Source organism: Triturus cristatus, chromosome 4_2 (genome assembly GCF_964204655.1).
Source record: "Triturus cristatus chromosome 4_2, aTriCri1.1, whole genome shotgun sequence".
Taxonomy (NCBI): domain Eukaryota; kingdom Metazoa; phylum Chordata; class Amphibia; order Caudata; family Salamandridae; genus Triturus; species Triturus cristatus.
The window spans coordinates 49,500,634-49,523,816 of record NC_140586.1 but is presented as its reverse complement, the minus strand read 5'-3'; the positions used below and the strand labels follow the sequence as shown (position 1 = coordinate 49,523,816).

Here is a 23,183-nt window from a genome sequence, read left to right as displayed (position 1 = left end):
CCAGCTCATACAATCAGTGTGTACAACACACTCGCGCCACTATTCAACAGCTTCACGACCTGGGGTTCACAATAAACCATGCCAAGTCCCAGCTGCAACCGTCCCACACACAACAATACCTTGGTGCCACAATAGACACCTCAAGGGCGCTAGCCTATCCCAGTCCCGCCAGGATAGCGAGCATGCAAGCTCTTCTCACCAGATTCCAACCGCAACACTCTCTTCCAGCTTGCGTGTTCATGCAACTCATAGGGATGATGGCCTCTCGCATATTAGTAGTGCCTCATGCAAGACTCCATATGCGACCTCTCCAAGAGTGCTTAGCACGCCAATGGAACCAGGCTCAAGGTCAGCTAACAGATCTGGTGTTGGTAGACGGTCGTACCCATCGCTCTCTGCAGTGGTGGAACACCAAGAACCTTTCCAAAGGGCCACCATTCCTCGAGCTGGTTCCTCAAATAGTCATGACAGCGGACGCATCGCTCTCCGGCTGGGGAGCTCACCTACTTCATCACACCATGCAGGGCAGGTGGACACCTCAGCAAAAGTTACTCCACATCAACCACCTGGAGCCATATTCCTAGCCCTGAAAGCATTCCAAAAACACATTTCAGGCAAAGCTGTCTTAGTCCGCACCGACAACATGACAGCCATGTATTATATCCAAAAACAAGGCGGGACACACACTCTGCAGCTCTCTCAGCTTGCACAGAGCATATGGAGGTGGGCTGTACCTCAGAACATTTTTCTCCTAGCCCAACATGTCCCAGGAGTCCAAAACACAATAGCCGATCTGTTGAGCCGTCAAACACAACAAATCCACGAGTGGGAACTTCATCCATAAGTTCATCAACCGTTTTTTCAGATGTGGGGGCAACCACAGATAGACCTCTTCGCCACCCACGAAAACGGCAAATGCCCAAACTTCGCCGCCAGGTATCATCACCCATTGTCCAAAGGCAATGCGATATGGATGAACTGGTCAGGCAAATTTGCGTACGCTGTTCCGCCTCTCCACTCATTCCACTAGTGGTGCGCAAACTACAGCAACACTCCTTGACGCTCATCCTAGTTGCTCCAACTTGGGCCAGACAACCATGGTACACCACACTGCTGGCACTCTCCATAGTTTTGCACCAAAAATTACACCTCTCTCCACACCTCCTAACCCAGAACCATGGAGAGATACAACATCCAGACCCAGCTCAGCTCAACCTAGCTATCTGGCACCTGATGTCCTAGAATTCGGTTACCTCAATCTTCCTCCTGACTGTATGAACGTCATCAAAGAAGCTAGACGGCCTACCACTAGAGCATACTATGCAGCCAAGTGGAAAATATTTGTAATATACTGCCCTAACAACAACACTGATCCCGTAGATGTGTCTATCCAACACATCATAGGCTACTTACTACACCTCCAAAGATGCAACTTAGCCTACACGTCTATCAGACTGCATCTTGCTGCCATAGCAGCATATCTACAAAATTGACCACATCTATCACTCTTCAGAGTACCTGCCATAAAAGCTTTTATGGAAGGACTCAGAAAAATAATTGCCCCTAGATTACCACCTTCGACCGTGTGGAATCTAAACATCGTTCTCACAAGGCTATTGTGGCCGCCATTTGAACCTGTACATAAATGTGACCTACAATTCTTAACATGGAAAACTGGTTTCCTAATAGCTATTACTTCTCTACGAAGAGTTAGCGAACTACAGAGGTTAAAGTTAGATATAACCCTAATCTCTAAAGTGGTAGTTTGGTCAAGCAGTAATGCAGTTTCAGAGGACAGTGTAAAGCATTTGTTGTACACACTCAGTCAGCAAATGGTCTCACACACTCGAGAACTGAACTCTAGGCCAATGGTTTATATGAAAAATATATGCTTATTTTAGAACCAAAAATAGGTATTAAAATGTACTTTCTCAGAATGAGAGGCTTTAGTTAAATACTTTTGCAATATGCAATTGACTTTTGTAGATAATAGTAAGGTTGTTGCAATAGGCAACACAATTTCAAACACAATAATACATTGAGCTCAATGTGAGTTTTTAAGTTATTTGCAATAGATTACTTTCAGGATTACTTTTCTAATTCCAGGACTGGATCCTAGATTCAGTCCTGGGACAGGTCTTGGAAACCAGTGAGTAAATTCGTTTCAGTTACTGTTATGATTTTTAGGCAATATTTTGCTATTTTAAAAGTTGACACTTAGAAGAAATTTTATTGAAAACAGTCAATGATTCCCTATGGGAGAAAATTCAAGTTATTGGTAAAGTATGTTCTCGTTACTTTTGTAATCCAGGGCTGGGCTCCTAGGCTCAGTACTGGGACCTCTATCTAAAACAGGTAAGTAATTACGTTTTCACAGTTGGCACGATTTTTAAAGAATATTTGTAATTTGCAAAAATCGACACTTCGAAGAAATTTCACAGAAAAACAGTCAATGGTTTCCTATGGAAGAAAATTGGGTTACTGGTAAGTACGGTTGTGAGTACTTTTCAGGGTCAGTGCTGGGCACCAAGATCCAGCACTAGGATCCCTCCTAATAGCAGGTGAGGATTTCCGTTTTCGTTACTCAGGTGATTTTAGGTGAATATTTTAAGTTTTAGAAACTCCACACTTCGAAGAAATTTCAGAAGAAACCAGTCAATGTTACCCTATGAAAGAAAATTGGGTTATCGGCTTTTGGGTAAGTACTCCACTGGCAGAGTTAAGGTTCTGGGCACAGACTCTGGGATCTCCCAGGGTCAGGGTGGTACAGTTGTTACACCCTCAGCGGCACTGGGGCGGCCGGGTGCAGAGTGAGTTAGGCCCAATGTTATCCTATGCAAGGCAGGGGGGCCTTGGTTGGTGGCTGCTGACTAGCAGGCCACGTGGCTGTGGGAGCTGGGCTCCTGGTCACTGGCTCAGGGCAAATGGGGAAGTAGGTAGGAGTAGAAGTTACACTGCCAGGGCCACTCGGGCGGGTGGGTGCATGGTGCTTTTGAGCCTTTGGGCGCTCAATGGATTTCAATGGGAAAGCTCCAGGTTGAACAAAGGCTGCAAGCTCGGGGACGAAGATGCTTCAGGTGCCACCACCACTTCGAGAGGTAAGTTCGGTAGTTGGGGGATAGGTAGGTACACAGGAGTCAGGCACAGGGGGCCGCAGGGCGCCGGGTGCAGGGGTGCCTTTTGGTGTTGGGAAATCTTACCCTCTGTTGATCGCGGTTGGGGTGGGGCTCTCTGGTTCTGAGGCTGCAGGAGTCGTCAGGAGCGTCGAGGTGAGTCCTTGGGTGCCGGATTCGGTGTCAGTTGTAGCGGGGACGTCCTCGGGGTCTTTGTCCACTCCGACACAGACCAGTCTTGGCAGGTGCAGAGTGTGCAGGGTTTGCGGTTCCGGGCTGATGCCAGGGGTTAGAAACTTATTTTGAGCAGAGCCACTGCTCATGGGAGTCCCAGATGCGCAGATTCACAAGGTAGTCCAGTCCTCTGTGGTTTGTGAGGTTGCTGGCCACAAGAAGTGCCGGGATTTAACAGGAGCAGGTTCGAGGGTCGACAGGTTGGTAGGGCTGGGGCCAAAGCAGTTGGTGTCTTCCTCTTCTTAGCAGCTGCAGGGCGGGTCTTCTTTATTCTTGTTCTTCTTTGCCTTTGCGGAATCTGGAATCTGGAGAAGGAAGGTTCAGGGTGCCTCTAAATTCTAGATTTTGGGGCGTTACAGGTAGGTGAAGGGCAGGGACCAATGGGTCCCTGCCCTGGGGTTGGTACACCCCCTATCCTGCCACTCTCCTGTGGGAGGGCGGCAGTAGCCTAGTCCTGATTGGGCAGGGCCTCCCATCTACAAAACGGTGAGCCCTGGAGATGTGCTTCACCTCGCCTCCCCCACCTGAGGGGTGGGGTTGGCAGGGTGGCACATCCTCAGTTCTTATTTGGGGGTTTCGGCCAGTCTTCCCACCAGAGTGGGGTTCAGAAAAGGTGGGGGCCAGTTTGCTGGGTACAGCAAGGGGCCTGGAGAAGCTCACAGAGGCGGCATGCCTTTGAAGCTTTCCCCTGCCCATCCTGGGGGATGAGACCTAGCACCTCGCCCAGGATGTGCATTGTTGCAGGCCCAGGAGAGCGGGGGCTCTCCACCCAGGGGTCCAGCAACATGTCTGCTGTGTGGCAGCCTAGGCAGCCGACCAGACGTGGATTGTAGGTTAGGTTTCAGGGTGCATCTCTAAGATGCCCTCTGTAGTGCTTTGTATATTAAATCCCACACTGGCATCAGTGCAGGTTTAATGTGCTGAGAAGTTTGATACCAAACTTCTCAGTCTTCAGTGTTGCCATTATGGTGCTGTGGAGTTCATGTTTGACAAGCTCTCGGCACCATATACTCTTAAATGGCAGCACTGCACTTACAGTGCCCAGGAATGGACTTGGGTACTGTAGGGGAACAGGGCTCATGCTCCTGTGCCCACACCACTGGCATAGGGCACCCAGCTAGAGGGGTGGCTGATGTATGCCAGGGCAGTGTAGGTTGTGGGCATGGCACACAGGGTGTGCCATGTCGACTTTGTTTTGCCTTGTACCCAGACACTCAGCCTGCGAGGTCAGTGTGGTTGTGTTAGGGTACAGGGCCTCTAAGGGTGGCACAATGAGTGCTGCAGTCCTTGGAGGCCTTCCCTGGTGACAAGGCCCTGGGTACCTAGGGTACCTTTTACCAGGGGCTGACATGTGGCCAGGGTTTGCCAATTTGGGATTTTAGGTTTTAGGGAAGGAACATAGGCCCTGGGCACCTGATTGGCAGGAGTCCAGGGCACATTCAGTCAAAGTACATTCAGCAATTCAGCAAAAAGTGGGGGCATACCATGCAAGAATGATGGCACTTTCTCACACACTGCTGTACTACATAGAGAGAACACACCCTTTTCGTAAGACCAAACAACTATTCGTGTCGTTCTCATCACCACACAAGGGCAACCCCATATCAAAATCTGGGATAGCTAGGTGGATTGTCAAATGCATACAAATTTGTTACCACAAAGCAAAACGTACATTATCTGTTCCTCCTAAAGCCCATTCTACATGAAAGATAGGGGCTTCAATGGCATTTTTAGGGAACATTCCCCTAGATATCTGCAGAGCAACTACATGATCTACACCGCACACTTTCACAAAACACTATTGTGTCGATGTGCAAACTAAACCACAAGCTAATGTGGGCCAGGCTGTACTCAAAACACTATTTCAAACTACTGCAACAGATACTGGTGGTCGCCGCTAGGACGGGATACTGCTATACAATCTATGCATAGTGTGTAATCTGCAGCTCATATGCCTCGATCGGAATATGCTACTTACCAGTATGCATCTGTTCTTGGCATGTAGAGCTGCAGATCTGCACATGCCCACCCACCTCCCCGGCTACCTTTATCTGTTTCCAGTGTTATCTTTCTTAGATACACCATACATGGGCATCCTTCCTGTTTCTTACACAGCTCCATCATTTCCCTGCTGGCGAAAAACAATCTGAGGATGGAGCTGATGCCCATGCGCACTATGATGCAAAGGAGGAGTCACATACCTTGTGACTTCCAAAGACTTTCCAAGACAAAAACAAGTGCAAACATCCGGGCCGAACACCAGGTGGCGATCTATGCATAGTGTGTAGATCTGCAGCTCTACATACCAAGAACAGATGCATACTGGTAAGTAGCATATTCCTTATATTCTACTGGCGGTTGCCAGTAGATAGTTATAGTTAGTACTACGTTTCCATAGGAAAAGCGTTTTTTGATATGCTTATAACTTTGGCGTCGTTTGATGAATTTTTACGACATTTTCCAAAAAACTTCTCTTTTCAGATCAGCTCCTATATTGGAAGTTTGTGGGTGATTCGTCAAGGGGGGCTGAGAAAAAAGAGGGGTCCCAAAACGTGTTTCCTCCATGCAATTTCCATAGGAAACTTTAGACAAGGCTACAGGTCAAACTGCTGAACGGAATTATGCCAAATTTGGCAGGGAGAAAGGTCTTGGTCCAGAAAGCACGCTTTTGTTTAAATGGGGTAAGTCCGTTCAGTAGTTTTAGAGAAATATCAAAATTTACAGATATCGATATTTGAGAATTCTGACATCTGATTGGCTGAGGCGTTACGAGCACGAGCGTGCGGCTCATTGGCTGCAAACTATTGAAAGTAGGAAGTGTTGGCAGCCATTTTGTGACTGATTTGAAAGGCGTAGGGGGGAAAGAAGAGAATAATTGTATAAGAGGGTATAGTAGGAACACTGTGGCCTTAGTTTAAGCAGTCTGTACGGTGCAGAGGCATGGAGTTTGAATGTTGCGTAGGCCGTGGAACTCACGTCCTTAGAACAACGGTGCGCGGTATTGTGGCAAGAATGCGTAGGATCTGGAAATGCCATCGGGAAAACAATGCGCCGTATTGCGGCAAGCAGTAAGGTTGTGTAGGCCCTGGAAATCCCGTCGGGAAAACAATGTGCCGTATTGCGGCAAGCAGTGTGTAGGGTGCACACACAGGTATTGTGAATGTTGCGTAGGCTGTGGAAATCACGTCCGCAAAACAACGATGTGCGGTGTTGCGGCAATCTTCAGTAGGCTGTGGAAATCATATTGGGAAAATAACAATGCGCCGTATTGCAGCTTTCCTAATATAATGCGCAGGAATGTTTACTTATAATGCGGTGTTCACTTTTATCATGGACAGTGTCACTTTGATAGATGAAATTTAATATTATGTGGGAGGGCGTGTTCTGTTCCTGTGCGCGGAACAAAAAAAATTAACGTTTAATTGGCTGAGGTGTTACAACAACGAGCTCAATGTTCATTGGCTGGGAACAATTAAAAGTAGAAGTGTTGCCAGCCATTCCCTCCCCCTGCGCGGAGTAGCAAGGACAACTGATTGGCTCACATGTTCCAAGCAGGACCCTCCATAGCTTAATGTTCATTGGCTGTGAAGCATTAAAAGTAGAAGTGTTGGTAGCGATTCCCTCCCCCTCTGTGGAACACCGTTGTGAACCATTTTGTGACGCACTTCAATGGAGTACGGGAAAACAAAGTAGCAGCAGGGAGGGTAGGAACACTATTAACTCTATACAGTGGTCACAAGGATGTGGACGGGGATTGTGAAGGTAAAAATTGTGTTTTATATATATTTTAAGGGCCATTTATATAATTGGTGTGGGGTGTAAAAACCATTGCGGGAAAATAACACTGTGTTGCGGTCTTCTTTATATTAAGTTTGCGGGTGTGATACTTCCCAGGAGCACTATTTACTTATAATGTGGTGGTTACTTTTCTGACTGGGAGGTGTGGTTGTGCAGCAACAATTTCAGTCTAGGTTTGAAACAGTTTTTATTAAGCAATTACAAATAAACTTTCTTCGGAAACTGACGCTTTAAATATCAAAGGGGTGACAAATAAAATCGCAATTCATAAAATATCCCTTAAGCGTGGCCACACCCTCCCTTTTTTTCTGTTCTAAGTTGTAAAAGTGTTGCCCCAAATTCTTGATAATATAAGAGGGCATGAGTTACTTTTAGATAAAGTAGAAAGGAAGTGCTACAAGAAACACTCCCGCACTACATCATCTCAGGTCACAAGAACAACAACAAGTAAAAAACTGTTAAACACAAATGACTTTATATTACATAGAAATGTACGCTTTATTATTTTTTACAATTTCTATTCTGTAGAATTAGGGAACGTTCTGTAGTAGTGCTTAGAGGTCGCTCACTGCTCCGCTAACATATCACGTACTCTTTTAAGAATAGATAGGATAGTAGTATAATAATGTTCGAGGCATGTGGGCTGCTGAATTCATATCTGTGCATAGATCGCCGCCTAGTGTTGGGTCCGGATGTTTGCACGTTGTTGTCCTGGAAGAGTCTTCGAAGTATCCTGGGATAGGTAACTCCTCCCCTGGACTACAGTGCGCATGGGCATCCTCTCCATCCTCAGATTGTTTTTTTCCGCCATTGGGTTCGGATGTGCTATCTTGACTCAAGTTAGGAAAATCTTTTTTCAGGCCAAAAGGCCTTTAGTTTGCGTCGGTACTGTTCTCGATCGGTATCGATAGTATCTTTGTTAGTTTACTAACTTCCAGAACAAACTTTCGCATCTTACCCGACCGTCGATTCGACATCAACGATGGAATCGAGGACACCGTTCAAGAGGTGTCCGGTATGCAATGCGAAATATCCCCACGTCTACGTCCATCCGGTGTGCAACAAATGCCTTTCACCGGATCACGACGAATCTACATGCATGGCCTGTGCCAGATTTCGATCCAAGAAGACTCTACGGAATCGACGAGCGGCGAGACTCGAGACGCAGCAAGCGGCACCGGCCCCGGCCGACATCTTCAACGCCGAGACCGAAGATGTCGAAGAAGTGGAGAACCACACCATCCAGTCCCGTTTCCGAACATGACTCCGGATTGGAAGACGTCGACGAAACACTCTTTCGCAGAGATGAAGACGACACCGAGGTAGGAGACTACAATGAGGCCTTAGGGGCCGAAGAGAGTAGCTCCGGTGACGAGCAAGGCCTACCCGTTCAGACTGAAGAAAGCCCAGTGCAACAGTCTATGGCTCCGGTCGAGGGATCGCCTTCGGGCCTTACCCAAGACCTATCCCGCAGTTCTTCGGTCCCGCCCTCGGGCCCGGCCTCGGACATTCAGCGGCAGCCATTAATGCCCAAAACGGCTGGTTTCCCTTCTTCAAAACCGAAACCGAAAGCTGTATTGGTTCAATTGAAACCGAAACCGAAAGTGGCGCTGGTCGGATCGAGGCCCTCCACACCTTCGACGCCAGCAAAACACATCGGCACCGAGCGCACCAAACGAGACTTCGGTGCCGAACTCGAAGCGGCCGACGTCGGAGTCGACATAAGGAAGAAGGCCTGCAGCGTCTCACACCGCTTCCACGGCGACACCAAAGCCACACTCATCGAAGAAGTCGACGGCCATTCCCGCCCCTCGACTCGATGACCCACCGGCGCCGAAAAAATCCACGACCGCCTCAACAGAACCGGTCGGTGCAAAAGACTCAAGGGCGCTCCAGACGCGACCCATTGCTGCGCAAAGCACCAAAAAGAAAATGGTCCTCCAGGACACGTCGGGCTCCGAGCCAATTAAAGCTCCAGCAGCCTCTTCGACACCAGCCAACATTACTTTTGGCCTGCCACCATCCAGATCCAAAAAGCCTCAGCCTAGCGGCATGGCTCCTGAAGAGTTAGAGTTTGCGGACCTTAGATTGCCCGCAAGCACTATGCGAGTGCTGCGAGAGGCAAGGAGACCAACTACACGCCAATGCTATAGTGCAAAATGGAAAAGATTTACAATATGGTGTGGCAAAAAAGGCCTGCAGAATAAATTGACAAAGGACTCAACAGTGCTGAGATACCTCACGCACCTTCTGAAAAGTAACCTATGCTCCACCTCCCTAAGGGTACATCTAGCGGCGATAGTAGCCTACACAAGAGGGGAGAAGGGTGGAAGTTTCTTTACGTCGCAGGTAGTAAAGAGATTCATGGAAGGAGCGAAACGAATCGCGCCACCTAAAAGGTTGCCGCCGCCGGCATGGAACCTTAACGTGGTCCTGACGGAGCTGATGAAAGCACCATTTGAACCCATACACAAGGCATCAATGCAAATGTTGACTATGAAAACTGCATTTCTGGTAGCCATAACCTCGCTACGCAGGGTGAGCGAACTGCAAGCACTAACGCTACAAGAGCCCTACATACAGATACACAAGGACAGGGTTGTCCTGAGAACGGACCCACACTTCATGCCTAAGGTCGTGTCGGCATTCCATTTGAACCAGAGTATTCAGATACCGAGTTTCTTTCAAAACCCAACTTCAAACGCAGAAAGGGCTCTACACACTCTAGACGCTAGGAGAGCGGTGATGCACTACATTGAGAGGACCAAGGAGCACAGAAAAACTCAGCAGCTCTTTGTGTCCTTTGCATCAAGCTTCATGGGGAGACCAGTGACAAAGGGCACCATTGCGAGATGGATTGCACTAACTATACAGTTTTGCCACAATCAGGCAGGACAGGAACTAACGGAGGGGCCTCAAGCTCACTCCACAAGGAAGAAAGGGGCAACCATTGCCTTTCTGGCAAACACGCCCATTCAAGACATATGCCTGGCGGCAACATGGGCTTCGGTGCACACGTTCACCAAGCACTACTGCGTGGACATACAGATGAACAAGGAAGCACAAGTAGGACAGAAGGTGCTTCAACACATATTCAACGACCAACGCTCCTCTACCACCCAGCCGCCACAAAGATAACAAACCGCTACAAAGTCTATGCACAGCATAGTGAATCCAGAAAGATTCACGCTGCAAAACGAATAGTTTCTTACCTGTCGGTGTAGTTTTGCAGCTTGAAGATCTTTCTGGATTCCCTAGCGAACCCACCCACCTCCGCCAGAAGGATGAGGCTGGAGGAAGAGGGGGAAAAACAGAGAAGTACAGAAGGAATGACATACCACAGAAAAATGGACAAAAAAGTTAATCATTCGCCTAGGGTTAAAAAAAAAAAAAAAAAAAAAGAGGAAAAAAGAACCCGAAGATGGCGCCCCAAAGGTGGGACTTCCGCAGGAAGCCTGACAACGTCACGAGAGGTGCACCAAATGGTGGGACGTCGACGCCAACCTGGGCTACGAAAAAAAAAAAAAAAAAAGAAAGACTACGAATCCGGACCCAACCACCAGATCGCGGAATAATGCACAGCATAGTGAATCCAGAAAGATCTTCAAGCTGCAAAACTACACCGACAGGTAAGAAACTATTCGTTACCTGTGCCAGCCGTACTTGGTTGGAGGAAAGAAAATAACTAAAAATATTTTTATACAAACAATATTGGTCCGAGTTCAGTCTTTGAGTGTGTGACAATTATTTGCTGATTGAGTGTGTACAACAAATGCTTAACACTACCCTCTGATAAAGCCTTACTGCTCGCACGCTACCACAAATAGAGAGTACGGTGCTATCTACTTTTACCTCTGCGTACCTTTATGGTTCCACTGGACTCTGTGCACACTATGCCTCACTTTGGTATAGTATATACAGAGCCAGCTTCCTACACCTGCATTTTGGATTTAAGGGCTTCATTTGAAGCGAGGTGCGGGGCATTCCCATAATCCAGGCGACTGATGATTAATGCCTGGGTGAGTGTCTTCTGGGAGCTCATAGGAAGATATCCAAGGTTTTCCTCAAAAGTGCAGTGTGCCAAAGCAAGTGTCGTAGGTGGAAATTAACTGGTCTTCCATAGGTAGTGTACCGTTTAAAAGTATACCCAGGTGCCTAGCTATTCTGTTAAGTATAGGGGCAGGGCAGAGTTCAGCTGACCACCAACCTACCGTCCAGATGGGCTGAGCTTTGCCAAACAGAAGGATCTCTGTTTAGCCTCCATTCAGTTGGAGGCAGTAAAGGGACACCCAAAAGGCGATTTTCTTCATGCAGACAAATCGCTGCTTGACATTCTCGATGTCCTTCACAAACGAAATGACCAGTTCGGTGTCTGCATTGGAAATAATTTCACATCCGCAGTACCATACAAACTGTGCCGGGTGGGTGGAAGACAAGGGCGCCATGCAGTTGTTAAAAAGTGCAGGGCTTAAGGAAGATCCCTGAGAAACCTCCTTGTCCAGCGGCACGTTTTTGGAGTGACTAGTGCCTGTGGGAACTGTTGGGGCCCTATCTTTGAGGAAGTATTTGAACCAGACGAGTAAAACCTTGGATGCCTACCTGGTAGAGACGTAACTGGATGAAATGCAAGATGGTATCAAACACTGCTGAAAGGTCAAGCAAGACCAGCATGGCGGAGTTTCCGGCATCAAGGGATAACAGTATCTGTTACTGCTAGGAGGGCAGTATTTCAGTACTGTGGGAAGGTCTGAAGCCCAAATCAGAGGCATCCAACAGGCTATGGTTCTCCAGATAATAGGAGAGCTGTCTGTTTATGCAGGCCTCGAGAACCTTGCCCAATAGAGGGAGAAGGGATATGGGATGGTAGTCAGCTAGTTCTTTAGGATCTGCATCAGACTTTGTTCAAGATAGGAGTGACATGTCTGCCTTCCATAATCATGAGATGGTGGCAGAGGACAAAGACTGATTAAACAGTGGTTTAATAACGGGCACAAGTGTGAGAAAGTGCCATCTTTCTTGCATGGTATGCCCCCACTTTTTGCTGAATGTACTTTGACTGAGTGTGCCCTGGACTCCTGCCAATCAGGTGCCTAGGGCCTATGTTCCTTACCTAAAACCCAAATTGGCAAACCCTGGCCACATGTCAGCCCCTGGTAAATGGTACCCTAGGTACCCAGGGCCTTGTGACCAGGGAAGGCCTCTAAGGGCTGCAGCACTTATTGTGCCACCCTTAGAGGCCCTGTACCCGAACTCAAACAGACTGCCCTTGCAGGCTGAGTGTCTGGGCACAGGACAAAACAGAGAGTCGACATGGCGCACATCCCTGTGTGCCATGCCCACAACCTACACTGCCCTGGCATACATCAGCCACCCCTCTAGCTGGGTGCCCTATGCCAGTGGTGTGGGCACAGGAGCATGAGCCCTGTGCCCCTACAGTACCCAGGTCCATTCCTGGGCACTGTAAGTGCAGTGCTGCCATTTAAGAGTATATGGTGCTGGGAGCTCGTCAAACACTAACTTCACAGCACCATGATGGCAACACTGAAGACTCAGAAGTGTGTACAATGCACGACAGAGGGCATCTTAGAGATGCCCTCTGAACCTAACCTACAATCCACATCTTGTCTGAGGGGCTGCCTAGGCTGACACACAGCAGACATGTTGCTGGACCCCTGGGTAGAGAGCCATCTGCTCTTCTGGGCCTGCAACAATGCACATCCTGGGCGAGGTGCTAGGTCTCCTCCCCCAGGATGTGCAGAGGAAGCTTCAAAGGCATGCCACCTTTGTGAGCTTCTCCAGGCCACTTGCTGTACTCAGCAACTGGCCCCTACCGGTTCTGAACCCCCACTCTGGCGGGGAGACTGGCCGGAAACCCCAAGGAAGGACAGGGGGTGTGCCAGCCTCTGCCAACCCCACCCCTCAGGTGGGGGAGGCGAGGTGAAACACATCCCCGGGCTCTCGCCATCTTGAAGATGGGGAGCCCTGCCCAATCAGGACTAGGCCACTGCCCCCCTCCCACAGGAGAGTGGCAGGATAGGGTGTGTACCCACCCCAGGAACCCAGTGTTCCCTGCCCTTTACCTACCTGTAACCCCCCTAAATTTAGTATTTAGGGGCACCCTGAACCTACCTTCCTCAGATTCCAAAACAGCAAAGAGCAGCAAGAAGAAAGACCTGCTGTGCAGCTGCTAAGAAGAGGAAGACACCAACTGCTTTGGCCCCAGCCCTACCGGCCTGTCGACCCTCAAACCTGCTCCTGCTAAATCCCGGCACCTCTTGTGGCCAGAAACCTCACATACCCCGAGGACCTGGCTACCTTGGGACTCTGAGCACCTGGGACTCCCACGAGCAGTGGCTTTGCTCAAAGCAAGTATCTAACCCCTGGCATCAGCCCGGAACCGCGAACCCTGCACACTCTACACCCGCCCCGCCCAGCCTGGCCTTTGCTGGAGTGGACAAAGACCCCGAGCACGTCCCCCTGCTGACTGTGACACCTGAAGAATCTTCGTTCCCGAGCTTGCAGCCTTTGTTCGTCCTTGAGCTTTCCCATTGAAATCCATTGAGCGCCCGAAGGCTCAAAAGCACCCTGCACCCAGCCGCCCGAGTGGCCCTGGCAGTGCAACTCCTACCTACTTCCCATTTGCCCTGAGCAAGTGACCAGGAGCCCAGCTCCCACAGCCGCATGGCCTGCTAGTCAGCAGCCACCAACCAAGGGCCCCCTGCCTCCCATAGGATAACATTGGGCCTAACTCTCTCTGCACCCGTCTGCCCCTGTGCCGCTGAGGGTGTAACAACTGTACTTACCTGACACTGGGAGATCCCAGAGTCTATGCCCAAAACCTTAACTCTGCCAGTCGAGCACTTACCCAAATGCCGATAACTCACTTTTTTTCCATAGGGTAACCTTGACTGGTTTCTCTTGAAATTTCTTCTAAGTGTGGAGTTTCTAAACTTTAAAATATTCACCTAAAATCAACCGAGTAACGAAAACGGAAATACTCACCTGCTATTAGGAGAGATCCCAGTGCTGGATCTTGGTGCCCAGCACTGACCCTGAAAAGTACTTACGACCGTACTTACCACTAACTAAATTTTCTCCCATAGGAAACAATTGACTGTTTTTTCTGTGAAATTTCTTCCAAGTGTCGATTTTTGCAAACTACAAATATTCTTTAAAAATCGTACCAACTGTGAAAACGTAATTACTAACCTGTGTTAGATAGATGCCCCAGTGCTGAGCCTAGGAGCCCAGCACTGGATTACAAAAGTAACAAGAACATACTTTATCCGTAACTCAAATTTTCATCCATAGGAAACCATTGACTGTTTTTCTATGAAATTTCTTCTAAGTGTCAATTTCGCAAACGTAATAAATATTCGTTAAAAATCGCCTGTATAACTTAAACGCAGTTTCTCAACTGCTTACAGGTGGTATCCTAGAGCTGGATCCAGGATCCAACACTGACCTCGAAAAAGTAACCATAACCCTACTTAGCAGGGTAAGTGAATTTCCTCCCGTAGGATAACATTGGTAATTTGATTAGAAAAAGTTTCTAAGTGTCAACTTTTAAAATAGCAAAATGTTGCTTAAAAATCACAACAGTAACTACAACGTATTTACTCACTTGTTTCCAAGAAATTCCCATTGAGCTCAATGTATTATTGTGTTTGAAATTGTGTTGCCTATTGCAACAAACTGTAACTATTGCATTCCAAGACAACTGCCTCTTGCAAAGTATTTAACTAAAGCATCACATTCTGAGAAAGTATATTTTGATACCTATTGTTGGTTCTAAAATAAAACAACCATCTATTTTTATATACAAACCATTGGCTTAGAGTTCAGTTCTTGAGTGTGTGAGACCATTTGCTGACTGAGTGTGTACAACAAATGCTTTACTCTGTCCTCTGATACTGCCTTACTGCTCGACCAAGCTACTACTTTCGAGAGTAAGATTATATCTGACTTTAGCCTCGGCCAAACCTCTGGGGACTGTGGACTCTGTACACACTGTACCTATTTGGGAAAAGTATATACAGAGCCACTTTCCTACACAAGGACTAGGTTAGAGATAATAATCTGAGGACAGAGCTCCAAAGGGGAGACAGACTCTGCTTTGTCTTGCAAGTCAAGCATCTAAGGTTGAGTGATTGGCACCAACCTTTAAAGTTATACCAAAGATTAGTTGATGCGGATTTGCCATGCCGTGAAAGCTGCTGTAGATGCCAATCAATTTTCATTTGAAAATGATGAGCTAAGGTATCACAAAATGTTTGTGAGGGAGCAGTGACTTAGGAGCAGGCTTGGGGTTTAACAATTACAAAAAACATCTTTGAATAATTCCTTCGATTTTCTTCCTTGTCTATTTTGTTGACAATATACTGCCTACCTGCTGACCTTATTTTGCAATGGTAGGCACTTAATCATAGTTTGTATGTTTCTTTATCCGTAGTATTTGAAGCCCTCCAATTAGGTTTTAGTCTTTTGCAGCTAGATTTGTCCATTTTTATTTCAGCAGTATACTATGGAGCATTAGATTTGCACAGTTTAGCTGGAAGTTATGGGGAGCAACAATGTTGAGAGCAAGGGAAAGTGTCGTAGAATAGGGCTGAAACAGGGTTTGTCCTGAGAAATGTCTATCATAGGGGCTAAAAAGGCGAGTTAAAAGGATTGCTAAGTAATCTGTTTCCATGGCTTCGAAAGATGGTGTTTCTGAGTTATGGGTTTACGGAAATGGTCGTGATGGGAATCTGGCAGCTGATAAAAAGTGAAGAGGTTGTGGGGTGTCGTTTTGAAGAGACCTGGAAGGTGGAAAGAATAAGGTCAAGTGTATGGCCTGCCAAATATGTAGGGCCAGTTTTGTTTGAATGGAGATCTAGCATTTCGAGGTTGGACAGCAGGTTGAGCAAGTCTGGGTAGGTGGCTATGCTGACATGCTAGTTGACATACCCTATCAAGAGAAAGTTTTGTGTAGACCGTACTTGAGGTGCTAGTTATTCAGCTAAATTATGCCTAAATTCTTTTTTTTTTAACGCCTGGAGGGTGGTCGACTATGGTGCCTTTCCAGGTGTCACCGTAGGGGTTTTCTATTTTTACTATTACCATCTCTACCCAATCAGTGAGAAGGGAGACAAGAATTTCTACTATGAAGGATTCTAGGAAAGCAATAGCTACTCCACCTCCTGGTTTTGATTTCCTGTCCTATCTTACCAGCTTGTAGATGTTGGTAAATGCGATGAGCATGCACGCTAAAGATTGTAGCCAGGTTTCTGTGTTAAAACATAGATCTAGTTGTGTGGACATGAGTAAGTCCCAAATTTCAACTGTGTGCTTGGGGATTGATCTGGCGTGAAGACAAAGACATTTTGAATGGGGGGATGGAGGTGACTGTGATTTGATGGCAAAGTCCAGGGCAGTTGAAGTAAGGACTGTAGAAGCATTAGGCTGGAGATTGCCATTGGCTGAGTTTTCCCTGTAGCCATTCAATGAGGTTGATTTAGCAATAGAGCAAGAGAACCCACAGTTGTAGCTGGAAAATGGTCCTTCATGACTCACTGGAAAGTGAGGAGTGCAGTGCAGGCTACAGGGCTTGAGTTTCTTAAGATCATTACTACTTTAGTACCCAATGAGTTGGGGAAGCTGCCTCTGGAGCTGCAGATGCAAGGTGCCTGGTGACGTTTGGCATGGTCGGGTGCAGACTGGCTTGCCTTAGGCGTGCTGGCGGCATGCTCGCTGCAAGTCAGCACCAGGCTTGCAATTTATGCAGAAATGTGGTGATCGACTAGACCACTGCTGTCCGAAAATGGCGGGCTTCGCTGTGCAGCCACGTCAAAACATTCAGCCCCGAGTTCCTTCTGCTCAATTGGCAAACCTGCGGATCTGGGGTCCGGATCGCTGGGGTGACCTCCACGTGGTGTTTGCCCACTCGAGCTCAAGCCTTTCACGGCGGGTGCAGAGTGGGGTGGATTTGTGGTGTCCGGCCGAAGCCAGAGGTTGCAGATCAACAAATTTGGTGTTCATGGGAGACAAAGTCTTTGTTCTTGAAGGCAGGCAGGTCCACCGGGGTTTTCGAGGTTGCTGGCTCCTCGACACACCGGGATTTCGCAGGAGCAGGTTCGAGGGTGAGACAGGCCGGTAGGGCTGGGGCCAAGTCATTGGGCATCTTCCTCTTGTTAGCTGCTGCAAGGCTGTTTGGTTCTTCTTCGTAGTTTCTTCTTGTCTGAGGAAGCAAGGTTCAGGGGTGCCCCCAAGTACTATATTTATGGGTGTTACAGGTAGGTAAAAGGCAGGGACCGATGGGTCCCTTCCCTGGGGTGGGTACACCCACTATTATGCCCCCCTCCAGTGGGAGGGGGGCATGAGCCTGTCCCTGGTTGGCTGAATCCCCTGGTTGGTTGAGATGGGGGGGGGACTGGGAGTTGTGCTTCACCTCGCCTCCCCCACCTGAGGGGTTTGGTTGGCAGAGATGGGTACACCTCTCTTCCTCACTTGTTTTCCCTGCCCAAAGTGGGGGTCAGAACCAGTGGGGACCAGTTGCTGAAAGCAGCAAGTGGCCTGGGGAAGCTCACCAAGGCGGCAAGCCTTTGAATCTTCCCCTTTGTGAATCTTGCCAATTCTGGGGGAGGAGGCTTGACCCCTCATCCCAGGATGTGCATTGTTTCAGGCCCCAGAGAGCAGCAGGCTCTCGACCCAAGGGTCCAGAAATATGTCTGCTGGTCGCAGCTGAAAGCATCCACTCAGTCTGGACAATAGTGGTGGGTTAGTTTTTAGTGGGCACCTCTAAGATGCCCTCTGTGTGCATTTTTCATTAAATCCCACACTGGCATCAGTGTAGGTTTAATGTGCTGAGCAGTTTGATTCCAAACTTCTCAGTTTTCAGTGTAGCCATTATGGTACTGTGGAGTTTGTAATGACAAACTCCCAGCACCATATACTCTTTATGGCAGCACTGCACTTACAATGCCTAAGAATGGACTTAGACACTGTAGGGGTACAGGACTCATGCACCTGTACCCTCACCAGTGGTATAGTGCAGCCATCTAGAGGGGTGACTGATCTGGGCCAGGGCAGTGGGTTGTAGGCATGGCACACAGATGTGCGCCATGTCGACTCTTCACTTTGTTCTGCACCAAAACACTCAGCCTGCAAAGGCAGTGTGTGTAAGGGTACAGGACCTCTATGGGTGGCGCAAAAAGTGCTGCAGCCCTTAGAGGCCTTCTCTGGTCACAGTGCCCTGGGTACCTGTGCATCCATTTACCAGGGAATGACAAGTGGTCAGATGCCAATTGGGTTAAGGCATCATTGCAGTTTTAGGGAAATGACATAGGCCCTGGGTACCTGATTAGCAGGAGCCCAGGGCACACTCAGTCAAAGCACATCAGCAATTCAGCTAAAAGTGGGGACAACCATGCAGAGAGAGGGCACGTTCTTACACTGCACATAAGAATCCCACCCATATCTGTATACCTTTGCCATTAAAAAGCAATGTTGCCAGATTTGTAAGGGCCCTCTAGCCCACAGCCATCCAATTTGTTGCCCACTACCGCCACCCAGGGACTGTCAGGCAGGAAAGAATAATGAATTACAGCAGGACCAGAGGCTGCGGGAGCACCTGGATACATTGGTGGTGCTTCCTGTCAACTACTTTGTATGTCTCTAGTCCTTGCTTGCTGCGAGAGTGGAAAGACACCCTTAGGCAGGCAGTCAACCAGCAGTCCTCTGTTTGCGTATCCTCAGTCTCAGGTGAGGCAGCCCATAATCGTTTGCAGATGGCAGAATAAAGACCAGGTGAGCCTGAAAAAAAGGCTGCATGTGTTAATGGAGTGCAGCATGGGTGCCGTCACACCTCACTGTGACGCATAATGTGACCAGTCATTGATCAGTCATTGAGTGTAGGCAGGATCAAAGAATTATGGTTGCATAGAGGTCATCATAGGTAGAGCATTTGAGTGTTGCATAAGATTGTCGGCCCGCAGTGTTATGCATGAGCAAAGTCACACAGAGAGGGCACGGTGAAGCCATCCATGTGGTGCCTTAATTAAATAAAAAAAAGGCACACACTGTAAGCTTTAGTTCAACTTATTACAACCAACTAGCATTGCTTTTTCTAGCTGTAATGTTGTGCAGGGATAAACCATCTGTCAGCACTGTAGATTAGGTCTAGAATCATATATTGCCTGTATAAGGTTTTCTGCCTGACCTGGAGTGCATATTTTGAATACTATTCGAGACCTTGTGGTGATGGCATGTGATCAGAGCTAAAGATACTCCTGCACCATGGGTTTACAAAGAATGGTAAATTCTTCACTGCCTTTCACTGATCCCATGCTGACCTCGCCATTCATGCCCTGTATTCCCTGGTTATCCTGTTCTTTGAATATCACCCAGCACCCTTTGTCTGGGCCATCTGACAAGTCCTTCGTCCACATCCTCCAGTGAACTAGCTGCATACTTTGCAAATAATTTCTTGAGTTGTTCGGAAGGGCTGTGTGACCACTTAATGGACTTCATCCGGTAGCTTCTTTGATTTGGAGTGTCAGGATTGCAGGTTCAGCTCACTTGTCATGATGTTTTATTTACTTTCTACCAGTTGTTGGGCATTACATTGAGGGCTGTATGTGGAAAATCTTACACGCAGATTTGGCATGGGTTTGGTACTGGACTACAAACCCATGCTTTAGTAATAAAAAATTGGTTTTTATGATAAGTTCTCTTTTTGTAAAGAAATATTTTATTTATATCATCAAATACAAATCAACACCAACAGGTACCAAATTTCTTGCCACAGTCCATGTCACAATGTAGGCTAACGTCTTGTATTAGAATCAATTGAACATCAGTGATAAGCCCATCATGCATCTATACAGGCCCACCAAAGTACCATTCAACCTTTCCCATCCTCCCACCCCGCACAACAAACAGATTCAGATTATTTCATGCTTCAGCAGAGTCTGCAGAGCCCTCTTCATCCTTCTTATAAGTTCAGTAAGTGCTTGTTCATGTTTTGGGTGAAGAGCGTTGTTTCTCACTATAAAGGATAATGTTTTTTTTTTTGCTGTCTTTCCCATATTCACCACTACAATTTTCATTTTTTTTTTTGTTTCAGATTCTGGCGCAGAAGACCCTGGTTTGCCATGTGCTGCTCTAGAACCTGCATTTTTGGGTGCCAAATTGCAGATGGGAGTGGACAAGCTCGCTTCCCCTATGGAGGATGTGTTCTGTAGCCCTCCTATGGCAAAGGAGCACAGTGAGGATTCTGCAGATCCAGGACTACCAGTTCACGAAGAAACACTAGACATCCGGCTCTCTCCTCCAAGAGAAGAACGATTTGTTACCATTTTGTCTAGGAAGGACAAAGAAGTGGATGATCCTTCTGCGGTGGCTTTTCGGGAGCAGGACCTCCCGGCTGGCCTGCTTACCTTGAGTAACTCGGAGTCTAGAGGTAGTTTTTTGACTTCCCCATTGGAACCTTTGTGCTGTACTGTGCTGCACCCGTCACCGACATCACCATCTACTGTGTGTCAGTCAGAGACTGGACTCTCTGTCAAGCGGGACAATCCACAGAGCTCAACTCCTAGTACCGACAGCACAGAAGCAAAGTCTTTCCTTCCCCACAGTCCCAGTGGGGCAGGGTGCAATACCCCTGTCATGTTTGCCCATGATCATAAAAATTCTGACTCAGAAATGCTTCTGGAAACAGAAGAGTGCTCCCACCCGACCCCTATGGAGGTTTTCTCTGCACACAATAAGCTAAGCCGGACAGAAAGGAGTTCTTTGTCTGAAATAGAGCTCAACACAAGGACCAAGTCACATGCCATCAAATCAGACATCGTAAACGAGATCTCAAACCTCAGCCAAGGCGACACAGCTGGAAGCTACCACTGCTCTGAGCCGATGGGGAATGAGATCTCGAATCTGAGCCAGGGTGCAACTTCTGGAAGTTCCCATGGCTATGACCCAATGGGCTCTCCAGATCAAGAGGGAGGCTCGCTGTCCATGGATCTCTGCATGGTGTCCACAGACAGCTTGCAGAAGGATGACTGCTTGCTGCAAATATGCACTGACTCCATGCCAGAGATGGATGACTCTCAGCACTTTGACTCTTCTGGGATGAAAATTGAAGGTGAAAAGACACGAAGGCGAAGCTCCCCTGGGAGATCGCGGGTAAAACAGGTAATCTGGGCAAATATTACATCCATGGCTCAATTTCAAATAAGATTAAGTAAATTTGAAAGTGGGTGGTTTACTCGGTCTGTGCTTCCTACAATAATTTTGAAACATTCTATAATCCTCGATATCCCGTAGGACATCAGCAGTGAGCTGGGAATGCTATATCCACAGCGGAGAGGAAAAGCTGTGTATGGGTCTTGTTTCTGCTAGCTGCTTGGGTGGGTATGAACGTTAAACCACTGATGGTGTACGCTCTCCAAGATATTCCTCATGTCTGCCAGAACGTTAATTGATGAGCCTAAACATTATTTTGAGGTCTCCTGCTTTTTTTAGGTCGAGCCTGAGCCAGCATGCATGCGCTGCGAGACTTGCTGTGGTGTAGTAGCGAATGGAAGCCCCGCCCATATTTGCCATTCTCTTGTCATTGTCTGTCCTAAATGCTGGCTTCTGATTCTAAAATAGGCTTGTTAGTCCCTCCTTAGTACTGCCTCTACTTCATTTGTCACCTCCCATGGCGACTGCCCCTTTACTTCGGTTGGTACATGTTATTTAGTGTGGGCACTATTTTCTTTATTCAGTTTCTCTTACTGCTGGCACGACGTGCTTTGGTGCCTTCTTTAACCCCCACCCCCCTCCCCTCCTGTTGTGCTTTTTTTCCCGTGATGCCTTGCATTTGCAATGCTATAGGTCTCGCATTTAGGTGAGTTTGAGCTATTGGCATTGTAAATAAAAATGCTTTTTATTCATATTTTGGTTTTTAAAACCTAAATAAAACGCATTGTTATTTACAATGCCAATAGCTTAAACTCGCGGAAATGCAAGACCTATTTCATTGCAAATGCTTGTTTGAAATGTAATACAGGCTGTAAATCATATTTTAATTAAGGAGTACAGTTTTTTTTTATGCAGCATGAAACGCTGTTTTGTGGATTTCACTATCGAGTGGTTGGGTTTGCTATTTTGTTTGAAATTAAGTTTGTCATTGGAGTCCAACACCAGTTGAGTAAGTTTGAATCACCAGAATGTCATCTGAAAACCCACCATGTACCAGTTGGAGATCACCATGAAGATTGTTTTCTGCTGGTGAGTTTTGAAGTGAGACTGAACTTCAGTTGAAGTTGAAGGTTTAATGTCCTGACAATTAGTTTTCCAAAGAAGAGGTTGGGAGAGTGCATACTGTAACAAATTTGGTGAGTATGATAAACACATCCAAAAATAAAAACAGAGGTGTTCTCTGAGGGCTAAGACTGGGTTGAAGAATTAATCTTTTATGGATATTTTGATAAAATATATGTTCGAGGCATATGAGCTGCAGATTACACACTTGTGCATAGATCGCCATCTGGTGTTGGGCCCGGATGTTTGCAGTTTTTTTTTCCTCTTGGAAAGTCTTTGGAAGTCACGAGGTCGGGGACTCCTCCTTTGGATCGTATTGCGCATGGGCTTCGGCTCCACCCTCAGATTGTTTTTTTCCGCCATCGGGCTCGGATGTAATCTTCGCGCTCCGGTTCCGAACAGCTTCCAGTTCGACGATCGACGCGCAATCCTCACCCCAATTTGCGGTATTGTTTCGATCGCGATCTCCCCACTCGACGCGCCTCTCATCGCCAAGACCTTCGGTTCCAGTCGTCGACGGCGGCCTTCGGGCCTACCCAAGCTCCGTTCCTGGCTAATGGAAAGGACTCCATTTAAAAAGTGCCCTCGATGTGGGTCCAAATTCCCCCACTCGTCAGCGCCTCCGAAGCAGACTATTCAGATGTGGAGGACATCACTCCGGCACAGAGGGTCGTCAGTACTAATCTACCCACACCCACACCCACACCCTCACCGGCACCAAAAAAGGCTTCGGTCACGCCTTCGGGCCTAAGC

General features: G+C 47.6%; 1 protein-coding gene across 7 annotated transcripts in view; it reads left to right on the top strand.

Annotated features, from left to right (window-relative positions):
- Positions 1–23,183, top strand: part of KMT2D (lysine methyltransferase 2D) — a 1,389,531-nt gene that overhangs the window by 296,640 nt on the left and 1,069,708 nt on the right. For all 7 annotated transcript variants that reach the window (XM_085600422.1, XM_085600421.1, XM_085600420.1 and 4 more), the window contains exon 11: positions 20,251–21,317. In XM_085600422.1, the coding sequence (XP_085456548.1) occupies positions 20,251–21,317 (1,067 nt within the window). The remainder of the gene's footprint in view (positions 1–20,250; positions 21,318–23,183) is intronic.